The following is a 17,792-nucleotide window of genomic DNA, read 5'->3' as shown; positions in this document are numbered from 1 at the left end:
TGTCAAACTGCCAAACTGCTGAAATCACATGACATTGGCGATCCAGATCATGAATCAATTCGCTGATTCATAACGGTTCAAAACATTGTTTTGAATTCGTACCATCACTATATAAGGCATTATTTAGTTTTTTTGCACACAAAAACTAAATCACTACGCTAAATAAAATTACTGTAGAATGACTGTAGTGAGATGGGCTTTGTAACAATGTCTTTAGTGTCTTTTATGGGTCTTGAGAGAGGAAATGACATTGGTGTCAATGAAGGCCTGTCTGAGCCATCAGATTTCAACAAAAATATCATACGGGTGTCGAACGACATTAGGGTAAGTAATTAATGAGAGAAATTTAATTTTTGGGTGAACTAACTGAAGGGGGGATTTTGAAATCCACTGCCGCTTCAATATACCTGTATATATTTATATCCTAATTAACTTCATAATCAAAACTTTAATCAATATTTATCCTATATTATTATAATGATTCTATCCAGTTATGATTTTGTTTTAGTTTCTTATTTTCTTAAGTGTGTATTTGGTCTCTGAGGAGTGACTGAGGGTCTGGCCTAGAGATGTGGGATGTGTCACTAAACTGGCAACAAGGTCGTGTGTTTGGATTTTGGAGGTATCACACACCCCTAACATGTCAGGAGTGGAGTAACAGCGTTTGCTCACTTAGCACGGCTTCCAGATATGAAATATGGATTTGTCTTTCATTTAATTTATTATATTTTATTCCTTTTATATTTCCTTTTACTGAAACACTAAAGAATCAAGATGAATATTGCCTGTACTAGTGTGTACCTCTCACTGAAAGAAAGCACATGTTATCAGTATGTTTTGGGTAAGAACTAGTTAGAACTGGAGCTTAATCAGCTCCAACCTTGGAGAGACTGTGTATCTGTGTATGTGCGCAATATTCTATGTTACAGATCAGAATGGTGTTCAATGGGCACCCTAAGAGATGGGTGGACTTGTTGTTCTGGGCAAGCTGGCGCCTGCTCCAGATCTGGAAGGTCACCACAGGCCTAATTCTGGGTGAGACCATCAACAAGTGACACGTCAGTGGAAACGTGCATCAGATTAACTGACTCGAGTGGAAATTTACCATGACTGTGCATTGTCTCTGAGCCAATCAGAACCATCCACATTGCAGTAATGACGTGGATAAGACCTTGAAAACGGTATAACTGTTGGGACAATTGTATGTACGATAGGGCGAGGCAACGAGACGGTGAGAGAGGGAGCGCGGCCTACGAACTCCTTGTGAGACTTGAAGCTGGCTTCTGCTTTTGAAACTGCAAACTATTCTTAAGTAAATTTTTCTTTTATTTAATTGGAATCCTGACTCTGTCTTCATTTCTTCACTACTGGTCCTGGGTCATAAGCTGTTAACCCCTAACAGTTTTGGTGGAGGATGCACGGGCAATCATTCCTTGGTGACACCCCTGGCAAAACAACAAATAAGGTAGTAGAAAGCTTTAATTACTTGGATAGGGTTATCTGATTGGAAGAGATGGTAAAGGGGAACGAGAGAGCTTCACTTCGATAGGAGTGAGGAGTTGATTATACTTGTGTGATAGTATAAAGTAAAGTCGCTGATGGCATCGTTACGGTTAACGGTAGAAGGCAGCGCATTGAAGCGTACTCAAGAAAGGGGGCCCCGGTGGGCATTTAGTGCGGTCACTACCCCTACAGGAGTACGTCCCTGGAACGGTGTGTGAGTCCAGTAGGCATCGCAAACCTGCGCTATCTCTTCCATCTCAGATAAGGGGATCCCCGAACTTAGAGTTTAGAAATTAGTGAATCAGGCAGTCAGGGAATAAAATATTAGTTATTAGTTAAACAAAATAAAAATAGATTCAGGAGTTGTTTGCCAGGGATGCATCTGGAACGATCCCGAGTAAAATATAAATTGTGACCCAAATTGGCACGGACCAGTATGTGTGACGTTTTCGTACAAGTGTCCTTTGCAGTTTCATCACGCAGAAGCCACAGCTGTGTTGGGTAAAGATCGCCGCCTCCATCTCTTGCTGTTTCGGTGAGTATGAACTTTGACTAACATATGGCTGATAATTGTGAGATGATCAGTAACTTGATCAGTCTTGATAATATGTTGAAATGAAAGAGAGCAAATGCTGTAACTAGCGTTGCTCTGAAGCCCTCACTTAAAAGAAATTTGCAGAACATTTTAATAAAAAAATTTTTTTTTTAAACATGGCAGCAAGGTTTTAATTCTGATTGAAAAGTTAAATAGCAACCTGACTTGCTACAAACAAAGAGTGCTTATTAATGAATTTGTAAAATGAGTGGGGTTTAACCCCTGTAAGAAAAATCCCAGAAGATTACTGAGGGATGGTATAGTCTAACTGCCAAACGTAATAAATTGTCTGAAATTACTGGAATTGAGGTGTAGTCTGAAAAAGGGCTTGAGATTGTTTTTGAAAAAGCGAAAACGCCAAGATGTGTGAGCAGCCAGTCTTATCTGCCCCCTCCCCTCTCGCGCGCTCTTCTCTTCTCTGTCCGAGCGAGTGCCGCTTTAGGCACCGCCTTACAGACTGGGAACTAGACTGAAACATGCCAGTTGCTAAATGACAGAGTGTTTTAATTGTGGTCAGCAGGGCCATTTTGTATGTAACTGTAACCACCCACCCATAAGGTGTAGAAATGGTGGCAAATCAGTCCATCAGACTAAATTTTGTAGATGAAACAAAGTAAGAAAGTAACAAAGAAGTGGCTTACACTCTGTCTAACAAAATAATGAAATATGAATTTAACGACTTTAGTTATTATTTTTGAAGGAAAGATCTATGATAATTAATTAAAATTATGAGGTAAAATTAAAGACAATGACCGAAAAACATGTGAGGTGAGAAAATATATAAACAGTGACATTAGAGGTTTAAATGACAGGTTTATAAAAAAGGTGCTTCCTGTTCCTCTTTTCTGATAAAGTTAATTTGTCTGAATGTTGGTAATAACAGTTTTTATCAAATAAATTGGGGTTAATATGTTAAAAACCCTAGATGCTGGTGTTTTGGTTTCAAAAAGATAAGCTGGTGCAGAGCTCTAATAAAACAATTCGCTTATCTGAATCTGGCCCCCACCATTTCTGGTGCTATGGCCAAACTTGAAAGAGTAACAGAGACTTAATCTGAGAAATGTATAGTTTCTAAATTAATTGTATGGGAAAAAGACAAATAAAATTATGATTAATTAAAATTGTGATCTCTGTCTAAGGATAGAGTATAAAGGAAATGTTTGATGTCTTATATGAAAACAATTTTAATTTCTAGCCAGATCTTATGCTGAGCTAGTGTGAGTAGTATAAAGTTTATGAAAACACAGTGAACTATCCTGAATAACTCGGAGTCTCTCTCTCATTCAAAACCAGCTCAATGCTGTTATCTGAGCCTGTGTCACAGGTGATAAGAGATTTATAGTAAAAGCACAGTGCATCAGTTGAAAATCATAGAGACAGAGATTTGTTAAAAAGAGTGAAAGTGCCATTAGGAGGGCAATAATAAAGGTATCAAATGTTTTTAAATACAGAATTTTAATGAATTGAAATTTTTAAATAAATTATCCCATGACCAGTGACATCTTTGTCTAATCTTAGCCGCCACCATGCACAGGACCAATGGATCAGGTCAGAGTCAACATGCAGGACATTAAATTGAGTGGACAGTGGTTATGTCTAAATTCACTGAGTATAATCTACGCATTATGTTGCGGTTTGGAAGATGTAATTGGTATCAGTGATTAAGTGTTATGATTAACCTGTCTCCATGTTCTACTTATAGTAAGCAGACTAAATGGCTCTGGTGACTCTTGAATGCACTTTCCCCAAGGCTCCAGAAAAACATCTGATCCATTTTAAGGGTCAAAGATCTCAAGCGATGACCAATGTGAATGAGGGTGATTCGCCTAAGACGGGTAAGATCCTCTTTTGGCCAGCAGGGGGACGACCTAAGACATGGGGGTCACCGCCATTGGGCACTTCCAAGAAGGGAGGTGTTTTATGTGAGGCGTGTATGAGAGTTGAACCGATGTCTGTGAGGCCAGCAGCATCAGTAAGGGGGGACGCTGTGGTTGTAGGGGCCGAGAGTCCAGACAGGACGCAGCAGAGCCTGCCCTAATAATGGCTCCTCCATACCGCTCACTCAAGTACCGCACTGTTTGTGAATGCCAGGGAAGACCCTGAGTGAAAGTTATGATGGTAAAGGTCATTCAAGAGCCAGCTGAGACCATGAGGTGATTGTCAATAACTTTGTGGAGACCAGAACAAAAATGCATTAACTGAATCAGTAAAACTGTGATATTGAACTAATATTTCCATATCATGAGTTTAATCCTGCAGGTCATTAGATATGGCAGTGGAGAATTTGAAGGCATGGTGGTGTCTAAAGATAAGAACAGCTGTTGAAGTTTAAAGAGGAGGTCTGGATAACAAAAGGTATTTAACTAAAGTAACTTGAAGAAAATAATTCATAGCATAACTTATTTTGAGATGATTATATATCTCTAATTGGAAAGTTAAACATTTAAATTTCTGATACAAATTTATTCTTTAAGGATAAACTTTGTGAAGGTTAAAAATTAATGAATTTAATAAAAGAGACTATCCGTGTAAGAGAGAGAGAGAGAGAGACTGCTTGAGAAGCAGTGATGGTGCTCTGTCTGTTATCGTCGTGCTAAAGCTGAAACTAAACAAAAGCAATGATATCAGAACCAAAACAACCCAGCTGACTTCTCTAAAAATGAAGGAATAACGAACAGACATGATTTGAAAATTGGTTAAGAAAAATTGGTTAAGAAACCAAGAACTGATATTAAATAATTTTTAGTTAAACACTAAAAACAAATTTTGATAATGAGCAATTCAAAATTATATGTTTAATGTTTGTGTTTGTTGATGACTGCACTTTATGTTTTGTATGTGTTGGTTTGTGAAACTGTTCTGTCCTGATAGTGTGTGTGAGGTCATTAACCTCTGGAATGAGTGTTTATTATTACAGATGGGTTAAGGCAAACGACAACTTTTAAAGAAACTGCTAATTCTGAAGGAATCTGGGAAAGTTGATCCAGAACATGGGACGAGCTTTAAGTGGACTGGTATCCAGCTCTGTCCGTTACTGGTAATTATGACTAATTTTGTCATTTATAATGCTGATTTGAATTAATCTCTGGATTAGTTGAAGTGGAATTATAAAGTTAAAGATTGCCGTTTCTTAATGGGTTAAAAACCCGTGTCCAAATTTAACTGAGGGTTTAAATTGAAATATTCAATTGATTAGAAATGGTAAACATAAATGTTAGAAACTTGACGGCAGAGACAAAGTGACAAATTGGCTGAAGTCACTATCTAAATTATCCAGAGATTCCCTCATATTTCTGAAGGCAGAAGGGCGACCAAAAAGATAATTTCTAAAAGAAAAAGTTTGATTTTTGTTTTTTATTTGTTTCATCCCTTAAATGGATGCAGGACATTAGATGTCTAGTAATAATGTCTAAATGTTAAAGGAGCATGTGACTAAGTTTTTCTGTGTGACTGGGATTGAAAGATGAATAAAATAATATTTTGGTTTCTGTAGAGCAGTAGAGATGAGACTGAAACAATAATGATCACATGGTGCATCTGCACTGGAGACTTACTATTTTGATAAAGAATAATCTGACAAGTTAAAACGAGAGAGAAATAGCCCTAAAGATTAATGTTGTTGAAATAAAACTTCTGACAGAATTTAAGTACACTTCACATCAAATTAAGTTAATATTGAACAATGAATGATTTTCAAAATACAGATTATTTTAGAACAGCTTTAAAGAAATTGATGATGACAGTACAAATTTGGATTTCTTATGAAGTAATATGGGAGATTACGGAAATTCGTAAATTCTTGGTAAAATTATAACAATTTTGGTGTAAGTGGCAAAGGAAGGCTAGTGAGGATCTGATGAGAAGTATCACTGCCAGATGACATGAATCAACAGGGTTAAGATTTTGGTCATTTGGAGCTTACGCCTAAAGAGTTTTAATGGACAAGACATTGAAAGAAAAATGTTACTTTAAAGGAAACCCTAATGAATGGATTTTGAATGGTTTACTAAATAACATGGGTTTGAAAAGTTATTTTGAAAAATAATTGGTATTGAGTATGATTAAGCACAATGTCACAAGATAAAGATGTGAACAAGCTGAATGAATGTAATACAAATGGATAATATGTCACTTTGATGAAGTTTTCAACATTAACAATTTTATGGTTATGTTAATTTTAAGTTAAAAAAAAATTGATGTGGACTATCATGAGTAAAAACTGGATTTGATGGAAAAAGCAAGTGTAACAAAAAGGTTTGAGTATGTGGAAACCTATGGAAAAGAAAAAGATGAGTTATGAAAATGGGTTTAACAAGAAGGTTCTTGAGTAAAATCAGGGAAAAGCGATTGAAATGGATGTTATGTACATGTTTGAGAAAGAAATGAATAGAATGTGAAATTAAGATGGTACATGTATGTAGACTGTAAACTGAAGGATGTTTTATGCAGAGACTGAATGTAATTGGATGGATTATGATGCCTATTTATTTTGTTTATTTTTATTTCAGACCACTATTGTTTAGAAGATGAAAAAGTTCTGTGTTTTGAAAGAAATGTATTTAAAATCCCTCTTTTTAGATGAGATATCTTGGTATTTCTAATGGGGTGGTATTTAACATGGGGTGCTAATGTAGTATGTCCTCCTGAGGATGAATATGTGCTTATTGTAATCAATCAAGCCATTGATAAAACCAAATTAGATGAGATTAATAATGGTTGAAGTTAAATTGGTAGACCAACTTTAGGGGGTCATTGGGACCCCAAAATTGGCCTTTAGGAGGGAGTGAAGGGGGGATTTTGAAATCCACTGCCGCTTCAATATACCTGTATATATTTATATCCTAATTAACTTCATAATCAAAACTTTAATCAATATTTATCCTATATTATTATAATGATTCTATCCAGTTATGATTTTGTTTTAGTTTCTTATTTTCTTAAGTGTGTATTTGGTCTCTGAGGAGTGACTGAGGGTCTGGCCTAGAGATGTGGGATGTGTCACTAAACTGGCAACAAGGTCGTGTGTTTGGATTTTGGAGGTATCACACACCCCTAACATGTCAGGAGTGGAGTAACAGCGTTTGCTCACTTAGCACGGCTTCCAGATATGAAATATGGATTTGTCTTTCATTTAATTTATTATATTTTATTCCTTTTATATTTCCTTTTACTGAAACACTAAAGAATCAAGATGAATATTGCCTGTACTAGTGTGTACCTCTCACTGAAAGAAAGCACATGTTATCAGTATGTTTTGGGTAAGAACTAGTTAGAACTGGAGCTTAATCAGCTCCAACCTTGGAGAGACTGTGTATCTGTGTATGTGCGCAATATTCTATGTTACAGATCAGAATGGTGTTCAATGGGCACCCTAAGAGATGGGTGGACTTGTTGTTCTGGGCAAGCTGGCGCCTGCTCCAGATCTGGAAGGTCACCACAGGCCTAATTCTGGGTGAGACCATCAACAAGTGACACGTCAGTGGAAACGTGCATCAGATTAACTGACTCGAGTGGAAATTTACCATGACTGTGCATTGTCTCTGAGCCAATCAGAACCATCCACATTGCAGTAATGACGTGGATAAGACCTTGAAAACGGTATAACTGTTGGGACAATTGTATGTACGATAGGGCGAGGCAACGAGACGGTGAGAGAGGGAGCGCGGCCTACGAACTCCTTGTGAGACTTGAAGCTGGCTTCTGCTTTTGAAACTGCAAACTATTCTTAAGTAAATTTTTCTTTTATTTAATTGGAATCCTGACTCTGTCTTCATTTCTTCACTACTGGTCCTGGGTCATAAGCTGTTAACCCCTAACATAACCCTTTAACCTATTCTATTAATCTATTCTGAACTCTACAAGTTAGTCAAAAATCAGGGACATAATCACCATTGAGGGCGATATGTCCCCCCGCCCCAAATTAATTGGAATTGTCCCACCATTATTTGATATTTCTAAATGCTGCTCTCCATTACGCACCGTCTGCCTCAGTGGTCTAATAGTTCTCAATTTCAAAATGATTGCCAAACAGATCAAAGAAGGCGGGCTTAATGTTGACTGAAGATGAGTCTGAATTCCAATGTGACAATTTTAGTTTTTAAAGTAAAAGAGTGTGTGCATTGTAAAATATAAGTAGATAAATGAAAATGCCATTTTGACAAATGTTTTACAATACGTTTAACAACTCATAATAACAATGTGATGCAAACTACTATTTTGAACTGAAAATGTGCAGTCATTTAAATGTCATTCATAACTGAATGTGACAAGACAAGAAAGGTTTTTTTTGTTTATTTCACATTTTTGACATATTAGACATACTAAAAAGAGCAAAATATTATTTGCAAAGAGTTTAAATGGATTTCTCCACAACTATATAGGCTATAATTAGATCTAGAACTTCTAGACCCCAAGACATGGTTACTAATTTATGTTGGTGCAGGTTGATGTTTTCTACTCTTTTTCAGTCTTTTTAGTTTATGTGTCTGTTTAGGAACGGATCGCACAGAACTTACACTTGCTTGTTTTGAATATGTCCAGTTTACAATATAAAAACAATAACGTACTTTGCAGTGCTGGAAGGTGTCCTTTAGGATTCTGAGGATGCAAGAGGGTAGAGAGCGAATGGTGTCAAAGGAGACAGACTCTTCAAAGGAATTGACATGACGCACACAGCCAGAGAGTGACTCCAGGATCTGGACCATCATCTGGACAAAAACACATCAGTAGAGAGTTCTATCACCAGCAAATGAAGAAATCTGTTCTGCTGAACACCAGCTTAAACATTTATTATCAAATAAGGAAGATTCAAACCTTCAATATATTTCTCAAAAATACATGCAGCTCTGTGTTCTGACTGGAAAGGCCTCCAATTTGCTTGCTGATTTCTTCCAAAAGACTTGCAAACACTTTTACCACCTGTGGATTGTGTATAACAACACATTAAAACCCAATTTTTTATATTTCAAGCTATAGAACAGGAATGGGTACAGAACTTGAGTACTTGAAAGTAACAGCGATGATTGATCATTAAAAATACATCTCATATCTCTAAAATCCCATATAGGATGCAGTTGGTTAAATTAATTAACCCACTACCAAGGTGCTTCAGTTTACCAGTGCTCACACAGCTGAAATGACATTGTCCCAACATTTTTGATTGTTTTTTAAAAATAATCCTAATCCTTTCAAATGTTGCATTAAAAAAATCATTGGCACATTATTATTAATAATTAGCCCTAGTCCAATTATTTTTATTTTATTGTTTTCATTAACAGTATGGTTTAATAATTAAAACTGTTTAATTATCATAATGATAACCCAAGTACTTCAGTACTTTAAAAAAACAAACAAAAAAAACAAATCAAAAACAGACATTTTGTGGGAATTTAAAGATCTTACCTTGGGTAAGACAGTGGAGAAACATCCTGTCTCTGATTCAGATAAAGAAAGATGAGGGAGGAACTTGCTTGTGATTATTTGCAGAATATCTGTGGACACAAAAATCCAACAAAGTAGGAAATATTTATTGAAAAAAGCAAAGAAAGCCACCACAATATACAAAACACAAGGCAATTCTATGTTTTAAAGCTAAACATGATTAAAAGATAAAAGTTTACACGTATTAAATTAAATATAACTTATATTTAGAGTCACCTGACACATTCAAGGTCAGAAAGTGAAGTACCTTACAGATAACAGTTTATACTTACTTGTGTGATCTTCCCAGCTCTCAGTGTCATGATGCATGGCGTGCATGTGTCAAGGCCAGTCTAAATCATTTAAATACACCTATGACAACTAAGACAGTCCTAAACTAACAAATACACGTTTGTAACTCCTACGTTAATACATTCCCCTACTAAAGAAATGCATTTGAAGAGGTACTCAGGAAAGGATATAACTAGTTTAGGTAGGACAGTTTTGAGTTCTTGTTGACAGGTCTCCTGGTTCCACTGAGAGACCTCACCCAAAAGAGTCACTTGTGACATTGTGGTCACTTTTTCAACGCACCTGCGTTGAAAACAAAGTTGCAACTTGAAATGATTTTTATATATTTACGTAACAAATATATCAATGGCGAAACATGATTTCGTTGTAAACAAAGGTAACGTAACTGTTAGCCGTTATTTTGTTTGCTCAATTTGCAGGGTAACTTAAACTACATAAAACTAGCTTCATACACCGTTTTCAAATTAATAACTATTTAGAACTTACCAATCCACTCAGATGGGTTCAATAACGCTTAATGACAAACTCATGTGACAATTATAGAAACGAAATCCTGAACACGGGTCTTCTGTTTTGGAGTTCTCATTTCCTTCCGCTGCTGGGTGATTTCATTTTCCAGCACTGGGTGGGGTTCTTAGAAAAACGAAATCTGTTGGTAGACAGGTTAAGCGCTGTATGTGTGTCATATGTAATAGGCAATGCAAATTCGCTCATCAAGTTGTTTAACTAATGTACTTTATTAAAAGTACGGTGCCACTGCTTATGAGCTCCCCTATAAACTTGATTTGGTACCGCACCGCTCCAAATTTCGCGCCGTTTTAGGTGGTTTAAAGTCACCGCATTCACACCGCACGGCACGGTGATTGGTCAGAATGTGGTACGCTTTATTCATGGCCCAATCACAAACAACGTTGTTTTATCGGTGTGCGAGGCGATGACTCTGCGGAACAAACATTAGTGAATAGGATTAGTCTATAAAATCCAGCCACAAGTGCCTCTACTGTAAAAGTTTGCCCCGAGTCAAGCATATGTCTAGTGTATCGGTATAAAAACCCACATTTAGAAGCGCAAGTTAATATATGGATTTCTGGTAGAATTAGGTAGTGCAATCAAGAACTAAGTCCATCCTGTTTCTGAAGGTAAAACGTCTACCAGTTTCCTGTAACCAGACCCTGGAGTTAAAATTCTCTCATTACAGGCATTTAGTGCAACCCCACATTCAACTTAGAGATAACATCTTAAGTCCTAGAAATAGTCCATGGATTCTCAACCAGACAGTAAAGAGACCTTTTTTGTAGTACTTAAATCTTTATTTACAAAAGTTAAACATTTTTCGCTTTACTTTGGCTCTCCCTGACCTGAAGGGGACCAACTTGGGCTTTCCCCTCCCACTGGAAACCTGCAGTGATAGGAAACAGTCAACAATTTGGAATATGAAATCTGCAGGCTCCTCTCAGGCTTGGTCATTTGCAATATACCTAAAATTTTGGATAACACACTATCCGTCTTTGAACCACAGCTTGTGTCACAGCAGCCACACACCTGATCACTTCCATCAGATGAGACCCATCTAAAAAACACAAGAGTTGTCAAGTGGGTTACATGTTATACAGAAACAAATTTCTCAAGACTTACCCATTTGTTCTAAAAGAACAAGCCTTATGATCCTCATCAATCTGGGACGAAGCCGAATTTGCTCTTAGAAAACAGGTGATGTAAATCTGCAGACACATTTTTTTTTAAAGGCAAGAAAGCAAACTCTAAAAGCACGCAACTTGGACCACACCAAATAATCATGCAAAACATACAGCATCACTGTTTTCCTGCTGGAATCTGAAGGCCTCCAACTGAAGTTGTAGTTTGTCATCTTGCACCCGGGGTAGAAAGTTGGAGCTGGAGTCTGTATACTTTGCGTCAGTGAGGCAACTGAACACCAAGAAGTTGCATGAGGACCTCAATTCCCCCCATTTATAAGAAACAAGGAAAAAAAAAAAGGAAAAAAAAAAAAGGACAAATTCAGTAAAAGTACTTTGGTTTTCAATAAAATAATATGTAGGAGCAGAGTTCACATCAGGGCCTGCAGTGGCCACACAGTTGTCCACAAATATACGAAGGGGAACATGGTTGTACTGCTTCAGAGACGCCTGAATATTCAAGATGTCACCCAGGAAGAAAATGTTTGAAGGCCTTTCAAACATCCAGTCATCTTAACACAGACAAGACAATTAAAATAAAGACACCATTAGTGAAAAGATAGAGCAAGACAATACAAACCAGTCATGAGTGTCAGTGAGAAAACCAGAATGTCCTCTGCAACCTTGGTGGACATGTATGGGATCCAATTTGGCTGCAGGTCACTACTGCTCACATTCTGTCTCCTGTATTGAAATACTTATTCATGTCCAAAAAAACTTGAAATGGCAAAATTAGTGGGGAAAAAAGAAAAAAAAAAGTTGACCTGGGGTAGTGGCATTCAATACCAATTGTAACACCACTGGACCTTAAAATTGGAGTGTTCTGAAATGCTTCTGGTCTATAATCAAGGCTGAAGACATACACAAGCTCATCCTCAGTTGCCTGTGAAAGGGAAAGTTTAGAATCAGACAGATACAGCAGAGCTTTGGCCATACAAGCATATACCCAGTTAAGCCATTAGACATACCACAAGCTGACCACCACACTCCTGAAGCGCCGAATGAAAGATGAGGACTCTGGCAGCTGCATCTATGTCAACAACACCACAGCCCCCTAGAGACACAAGAGAGGGCTCAAGGAGTTGACCAGTACCAAAGAAGTCCTGCTTCACTTCCACATGCACCCCATTTTCCCAACACTGGGCTTCTATACTGTTAGAAGGTTTAGGCTGCTGCAACTCAAAATTAAAATCTGGCTGTGTTGGCTCTTCTGGGGCCACTGGGAACTTCCAGGTCAGCTCCCTGACAGGGCCCTGCAACTCTTGTTTAGACTGAATACTTGAAGGCACTAGATTTAGAGTCAGCGGGGCCAGTTGAGGCTTCTGAGATTGAACTCCATTAGGGTTTTGGATTGGCTTCTGCTGCTCCCTAATCTGAGAATCATCTGTTTGAGGATCTTGCATCAGTACCTCGGGCTGAAAAACCCTAGCCATTAGTCTGGCATACACTTGATCAAATGCAACCAGCACTAAAAGCCCAAGTACACATTGTCTAAATCCCATTATTGCAGCCACCACAATGCCACACAGCCACACCGTAACAGGTTTTAGCTCTTTTTTATAGTGCCATGCATGCCGGCCCTGCCCCCAAACAAGCTTAATTGTTCAGTGGACCATCCTCATCATCACAGAATCAATGCCTCACTTGCATCGAAGTTCACTCATTAAGCTAAACTCAATTAAATGAGAAACAGTGCTTCTCTTGCTTGTCACTATTTTGAAATTAACAGTATTTGACCTTAAAGTTATTTACTCTAATTTTGGTGTTTTAATATTTCCATATTGTGAATGTCTGAGCACTTATTACCACCACAGGTTACTTTTCAACTTCTCCATAATTATATATTTATTATTTGTATTAATTCCTATAGATTTACTACAGTATAAATTCAGATGCATTTAAATACTCCAGTGGTTCCTGTAAGTGAGGGCAGGAACAAAGAAAGCTGACTACAAAGAAATTACCAGAATACACCGTTACTGTCTGGAGAATGTATACTGGCTGCCAATATTGTGTTTAACCATGCCACACCTCTCCACTTCAAAGTGACACTTTCAATTTTTTTTAACATCCTTGACAGTAACCGTAAGTGCGAAAAACATGCACCAGCCACATGCTAAGGGAAACAAAAGCCTATTAGGAGAAGGTAATGTTGCCGATAACATCAACAGGATCTTCCAAATACAGCACTATTATGTTCAATAGACTCCAAATGTGTCACAGGAAGATGGAAATTCCACAAGGAAAATAAAAGGCAATAAACCACAGCACTTAGCTTGTTCAGCATGACTACATTTTTTTTTTTTTTACAAATACAAAACAATACTTAGCTTAAATTAAAATATATTACTACTAAACGTGCTACTAAAACTAAAACTAAATAAATAAATTTAAAAAAAAAATTAAATGGTCATTTGTCTAGTCATTTAAAGGACAAATCCCGTGAAAAATGAAACTTAGGGTAATTAACACTTGGTTACCGAGTAGATTGTTCTCTGGGTATCGTTTTCATGGAAATCGAATGTAAAGAGTTTTATCTCTAAAAACAGATTAGCTTAGAACGCTCTGTATGGGCCATAGAATAAGTACAATTAAATCACTAGTTAATACTACTAATAAGGCTCAAAATATCCTCACACTAACACGGTAGCATAATGTGGGTCCCTACATGCAAACCGAAGCATTGAGAACTTTTTAAGTGTACAAAGTGTCACATGCCTGTCCTGTCTTGTGTGCACATGTGGGTTTTGTCAGTATGGCCTATGTGCTTCTGTCATTGTCTGATCCCTCCCCCCTTGTCATCTAATTAGTGTTTGATTTCTCCCACCTGTGTTTCCTCGGTCCCTGCCTCATTTGTTCCCTGTTATAAGCTCCTGGTGTTTGTCAGTCTTTGTGGTATCGTTGTATATGTCTCGTCATCGTCTCCCGGTTCCCTGTGTGGTATGTCTTTAGTTCATGGGTTTTGATTATGTATTTTGCCCCCTCATGGGTTTTGTTTTGTATTTGTTTCTTTTCATAATAAATTACCACTTCTTTTGCACATGAGTCCTCGCACCATTTTCCTTTGTGTTTGTGACGTGACACAAAGAGTTTAATAAGAATATACTTTGTAAAGATGGTACATTACACGTTTACAGACAGGCACCATCTTGGAAAACAGTCTTGACAAGTCGAGCCACGAACACTGTGCTAAGTGATGAACTGTGACTTGGAATCTTATATGGGACACCTTCTTCCCTTGTAGTTAGTCAACCATATATTTTAATAGACGGATATAATTCATGCATTTCCATGTAATTAGATTTCACAAACTTAATTCCTATCGATCAGCTCACTTAGCAGTGTTTTTGGCTCAACTGGTCGAGACTGTTTTGCTAGATGGCGCCTGTCCGTAAACGCGTAATGTACTGTCTTTACAAAGTATATTCTTATTAAACTCTTTGTACACTTCAAAAGTTCTCAATACTTCTAAGTAGCTTTGTCATACCCCCATAAGGGTATCATGGTGCCTGTCTGTAAATGACTAAAGCTGTCTAAGCTCTCACATTTAACCTCTTAATACTAAGAGACAATGAGGGTCATATTCGTTTATTCAAGGTCTCAGGATACAGGAAACTGGTAAAACTTTAGAAACAGGAGGAAAATTCACTTATGCACAACACACATGACACTGTAAAATGAGATCAATTGAAAGGGTTCCGAGATAAATTTAATGCTTTGCAAAATAATGGGTCTTTACAATTTAATTGTAATGGTAAAAACATAGTTTTTGGTTTCCAGTAGTATTCATACTATAATCCATAAATCATATAAATGCTCTTTCATCGGTTTCTGGGGTCTCATTTATAAAGCGTGCGCATGCACAAAACGGGGCTGGAAATGTACGTACGCCAGTTCCCACGCAAAGGTTGTGATCTATAAAAAACAAACTTGACGGGAGAATGTTTGAACCTTTAAGCAAACTTTGAGCTGTGCATACGCACATTCTGGAGACAAAGGGAATTGGCGACACAGATGGTGAAGTCCTGAACTGAAGTTAGAACTGTACTCCATTTCATATGTTATAACCACATTATCATAAAGATTAAATCCAACAGTGTTATTTGTGCCGATTTTTTTAGGCTATATACATCCAGTAAAATCCAAACGGAATTCAAAATGTATTTAAAAAATATATTATAATAATCAGCGCTGCCTTACAGTCACATTTTCCACAACGGGAACGCAGGAGGAGATGTAGTGACTACATGTGATACAGAATAGCATGAAATACCCTTTTATTAGAGAACTGCAGATAACAGTGTAAAAAATAAATATTTACCTTAATGTATATCATAAAATGTCAATGTCTGCAAATACAGTCATGAAGCACAATCGCTCATCAGTCCTGTTCATTACAAACCTTTTATGAAGAAGCATGTGTTCACTATAACATTTTCGTCTTAAATTTTCGCCTACAAATGAATTCTGTGATCTTGTCAAGGTGTTAACGATCAGTCTGTTTGTTAGAAACCTATAAATCCTCCAGTGACCCGGGTATGTAATACTTCATGATTGCACAGAATAAGGAGAGAACGAGTTCATTCAGGGACATTATCAGCAAAACTGCATGAATTTGATTTGATTTGAAGTGTTTCAAATGAACAAAACACTTTATTTAAAAAAATACAATTTTGTTTTTATGGATATTTTGATATATTTAACATAAAAAGGATATTGAATGATTTTCAGCAATGTAATGTCGAAAGCACAAATGGCATTTATAGTCTGTATGTAATATTTTTCAATGTCTTTTACCTTTGACTGTGTTAAACATGGTGTCACGTGGATGAGAATATGCATGCAAATGATGTGCAGATGAAAATCTAGCTTTTGTACGTACGTACGTACACTTTTAGGATGAAATCTACGCAAAGTTTTATAATTGAGACCCCTGATCTCTAAACTGACACATTCCATGATAAAGACAGGAGACCGGAGACAGGATATGTTTATCGCTGTGCAAAGCAGAGTTCCTGTAAAGGTTAGACCTCGCTATCAAGGTTAATGATCTAAGTTCAACTTTGACTCTGAAAGAGCAGTGAAAAATTAAGAGGTGTAGCTAATGGGTTATAAAAAAAATACATTTTCACTTAATCCCTGTTTTTGCACAATTTAGTGTTTTATTCCATAGTGATTTCATAGTCTTTAAAGACAGATTTGAGCTTTTCCACAGTGATAGCATGGTCAGCCTTCCCAAATCCCTAGAAAAAGAAAAGATATGTGAGACAATCTCTTTAAAAGCAAGCTTAACAGCAACATCTGGTTATTTAAAATATAGGATAGACCCCCAAATATTCATTCCAAAATTTTGATGCACAATGGTTTGCTCAGTTTACATACAGTAACTCGTCCTTTTTAAGCATATGGAAGTGTTTCCTTATATGTATGAGGTGATGTGATCTCTTCTGAAATGCACTTGATAAAAATAGAATAGTATCTGAATAGTAGGCCTACTTCTACCTTGTGTGTCTCTATGAAACACTGTAGTTGTTGCGTGTGCCTCTGTAACCTTATTTTATGTCATAATTTTAAATCGTTGTTATAATGGTTATGTGTGTGTTACCGTAGACTCTCCAAACACCCTAAGTTTCTTTTCAGTGTTGTTGTGCTCAATCTTGCCACCTCCAAGACAATTACACTCCAGTCCCAAAGCCTCCATTGCAGGGTTCACTTTTTCAAATATGTGATCTGGATAAAATAAGTAATAAGAAGAAGAATAGAGAGTGAAAATCATTCCAGCAATAGCAAAACTACCCATGATAATGTTTATTTTGAGCTGAAAAAGTCTGCAGAGCCTGTCAATAGTGTTTTTGTATTCATTATGCCATTACATTATGGCCATTACTATACATTCTTCACAAATTAACATCTCAATGAAGCAATCAATGCATACGTTAAAATCAATCATTTACACCAACATTTTTATATTTACAGATATTTTTTCTCAACGCCCTGATTTATAAATGTAACGGAGCTTTCTGGAGATAAACTTTTTATTGCACTTGCCAGCGTGCACTTACTGTGGTACTCCGCAGTTTTAGTTCCCCTCACTATCACTTTAAGTTCAGTTCCACCTTTAACCTTTATGTTCACTAATATGTATTTAAACGTTCCCTCTGGATCAATATCGACATCGGGCACTTTCCTCAGAGCGTCTGCCATCTTCGCTGTGGCAGCTCCAGACAGCAGACGAACCTTATACAGGCACACAGTCATCACGCGATACA

At 37.1% G+C, this 17,792-nt stretch overlaps 3 protein-coding genes across 6 annotated transcripts in view; all 3 read right to left on the bottom strand.

Annotated features, from left to right (window-relative positions):
- The window catches only part of firrm (fignl1 interacting regulator of recombination and mitosis), a 36,205-nt gene extending 25,616 nt beyond the window's left edge, over nt 1–10,589 (bottom strand). For 2 of the 4 annotated variants that reach the window (XR_010898087.1, XM_067417699.1), the window contains exons 1-6: nt 10,316–10,589; nt 10,000–10,111; nt 9,811–9,850; nt 9,500–9,588; nt 8,912–9,016; nt 8,665–8,805 (exon numbers count right to left, since the gene is read on the bottom strand). Coding sequence is in view for 3 of the 4 variants with exons in the window: in XM_067417699.1 (XP_067273800.1) it covers nt 8,665–8,805; nt 8,912–9,016; nt 9,500–9,588; nt 9,811–9,850; nt 10,000–10,089 (465 nt within the window). In the remaining variant the exon portion in view is untranslated. The remainder of the gene's footprint in view (nt 1–8,664; nt 8,806–8,911; nt 9,017–9,499; nt 9,589–9,810; nt 9,851–9,999; nt 10,112–10,315) is intronic. The other 2 variants (XM_067417698.1, XM_067417696.1) reach the window with 2 other exon arrangements.
- A 528-nt stretch (nt 10,590–11,117) lies between these two features.
- On the bottom strand, nt 11,118–13,163 carry LOC137041946 (zona pellucida sperm-binding protein 3-like). The gene is made up of 8 exons (XM_067418624.1): nt 12,492–13,163; nt 12,288–12,406; nt 12,104–12,207; nt 11,861–12,035; nt 11,638–11,758; nt 11,465–11,550; nt 11,308–11,399; nt 11,118–11,228 (listed from the first exon to the last, which is right to left on the bottom strand). Exons 1-8 carry the CDS (start codon nt 13,023–13,025, stop codon nt 11,152–11,154), a joined length of 1,308 nt encoding a protein of 435 aa, XP_067274725.1. The 5' UTR covers nt 13,026–13,163; the 3' UTR covers nt 11,118–11,151.
- Nucleotides 13,164–16,661: 3,498 nt separating this feature from the next.
- On the bottom strand, nt 16,662–17,792 carry si:dkey-51e6.1. The gene is made up of 3 exons (XM_067418623.1): nt 17,586–17,792; nt 17,129–17,253; nt 16,662–16,766 (listed from the first exon to the last, which is right to left on the bottom strand). The coding sequence occupies exons 1-3, from the start codon at nt 17,779–17,781 to the stop codon at nt 16,686–16,688; spliced, it is 402 nt and encodes a 133-aa protein (XP_067274724.1). The 5' UTR covers nt 17,782–17,792; the 3' UTR covers nt 16,662–16,685.

Source organism: Pseudorasbora parva, chromosome 15, assembly GCF_024679245.1.
Source record: "Pseudorasbora parva isolate DD20220531a chromosome 15, ASM2467924v1, whole genome shotgun sequence".
Taxonomy (NCBI): domain Eukaryota; kingdom Metazoa; phylum Chordata; class Actinopteri; order Cypriniformes; family Gobionidae; genus Pseudorasbora; species Pseudorasbora parva.
This window is presented reverse-complemented; position numbering and strand designations above follow the sequence as displayed.

What these genes read in the sequence shown, in the direction of transcription:
- LOC137041946 (XM_067418624.1), bottom strand. Translation starts at nt 13,025, where the DNA reads ATGGGATTTAGACAATGTGTACTTGGGCTTTTAGTGCTGGTTGCATTT. An exon ending in CTCACTGACACTCATGACTG is followed by an intron (nt 12,036 to 12,103) that starts GTTTGTATTGTC and finishes GTCTGTGTTAAG; the next exon opens with ATGACTGGATGTTTGAAAGG. An exon ending in TATTATTTTATTGAAAACCA is followed by an intron (nt 11,759 to 11,860) that starts AAGTACTTTTAC and finishes CTTCTTGGTGTT; the next exon opens with CAGTTGCCTCACTGACGCAA.
- si:dkey-51e6.1 (XM_067418623.1), bottom strand. Translation starts at nt 17,781, where the DNA reads ATGACTGTGTGCCTGTATAAGGTTCGTCTGCTGTCTGGAGCTGCCACA. An exon ending in TAAAACTGCGGAGTACCACA is followed by an intron (nt 17,254 to 17,585) that starts GTAAGTGCACGC and finishes TATTTTATCCAG; the next exon opens with ATCACATATTTGAAAAAGTG. An exon ending in GGGTGTTTGGAGAGTCTACG is followed by an intron (nt 16,767 to 17,128) that starts GTAACACACACA and finishes TTCTTTTTCTAG; the next exon opens with GGATTTGGGAAGGCTGACCA.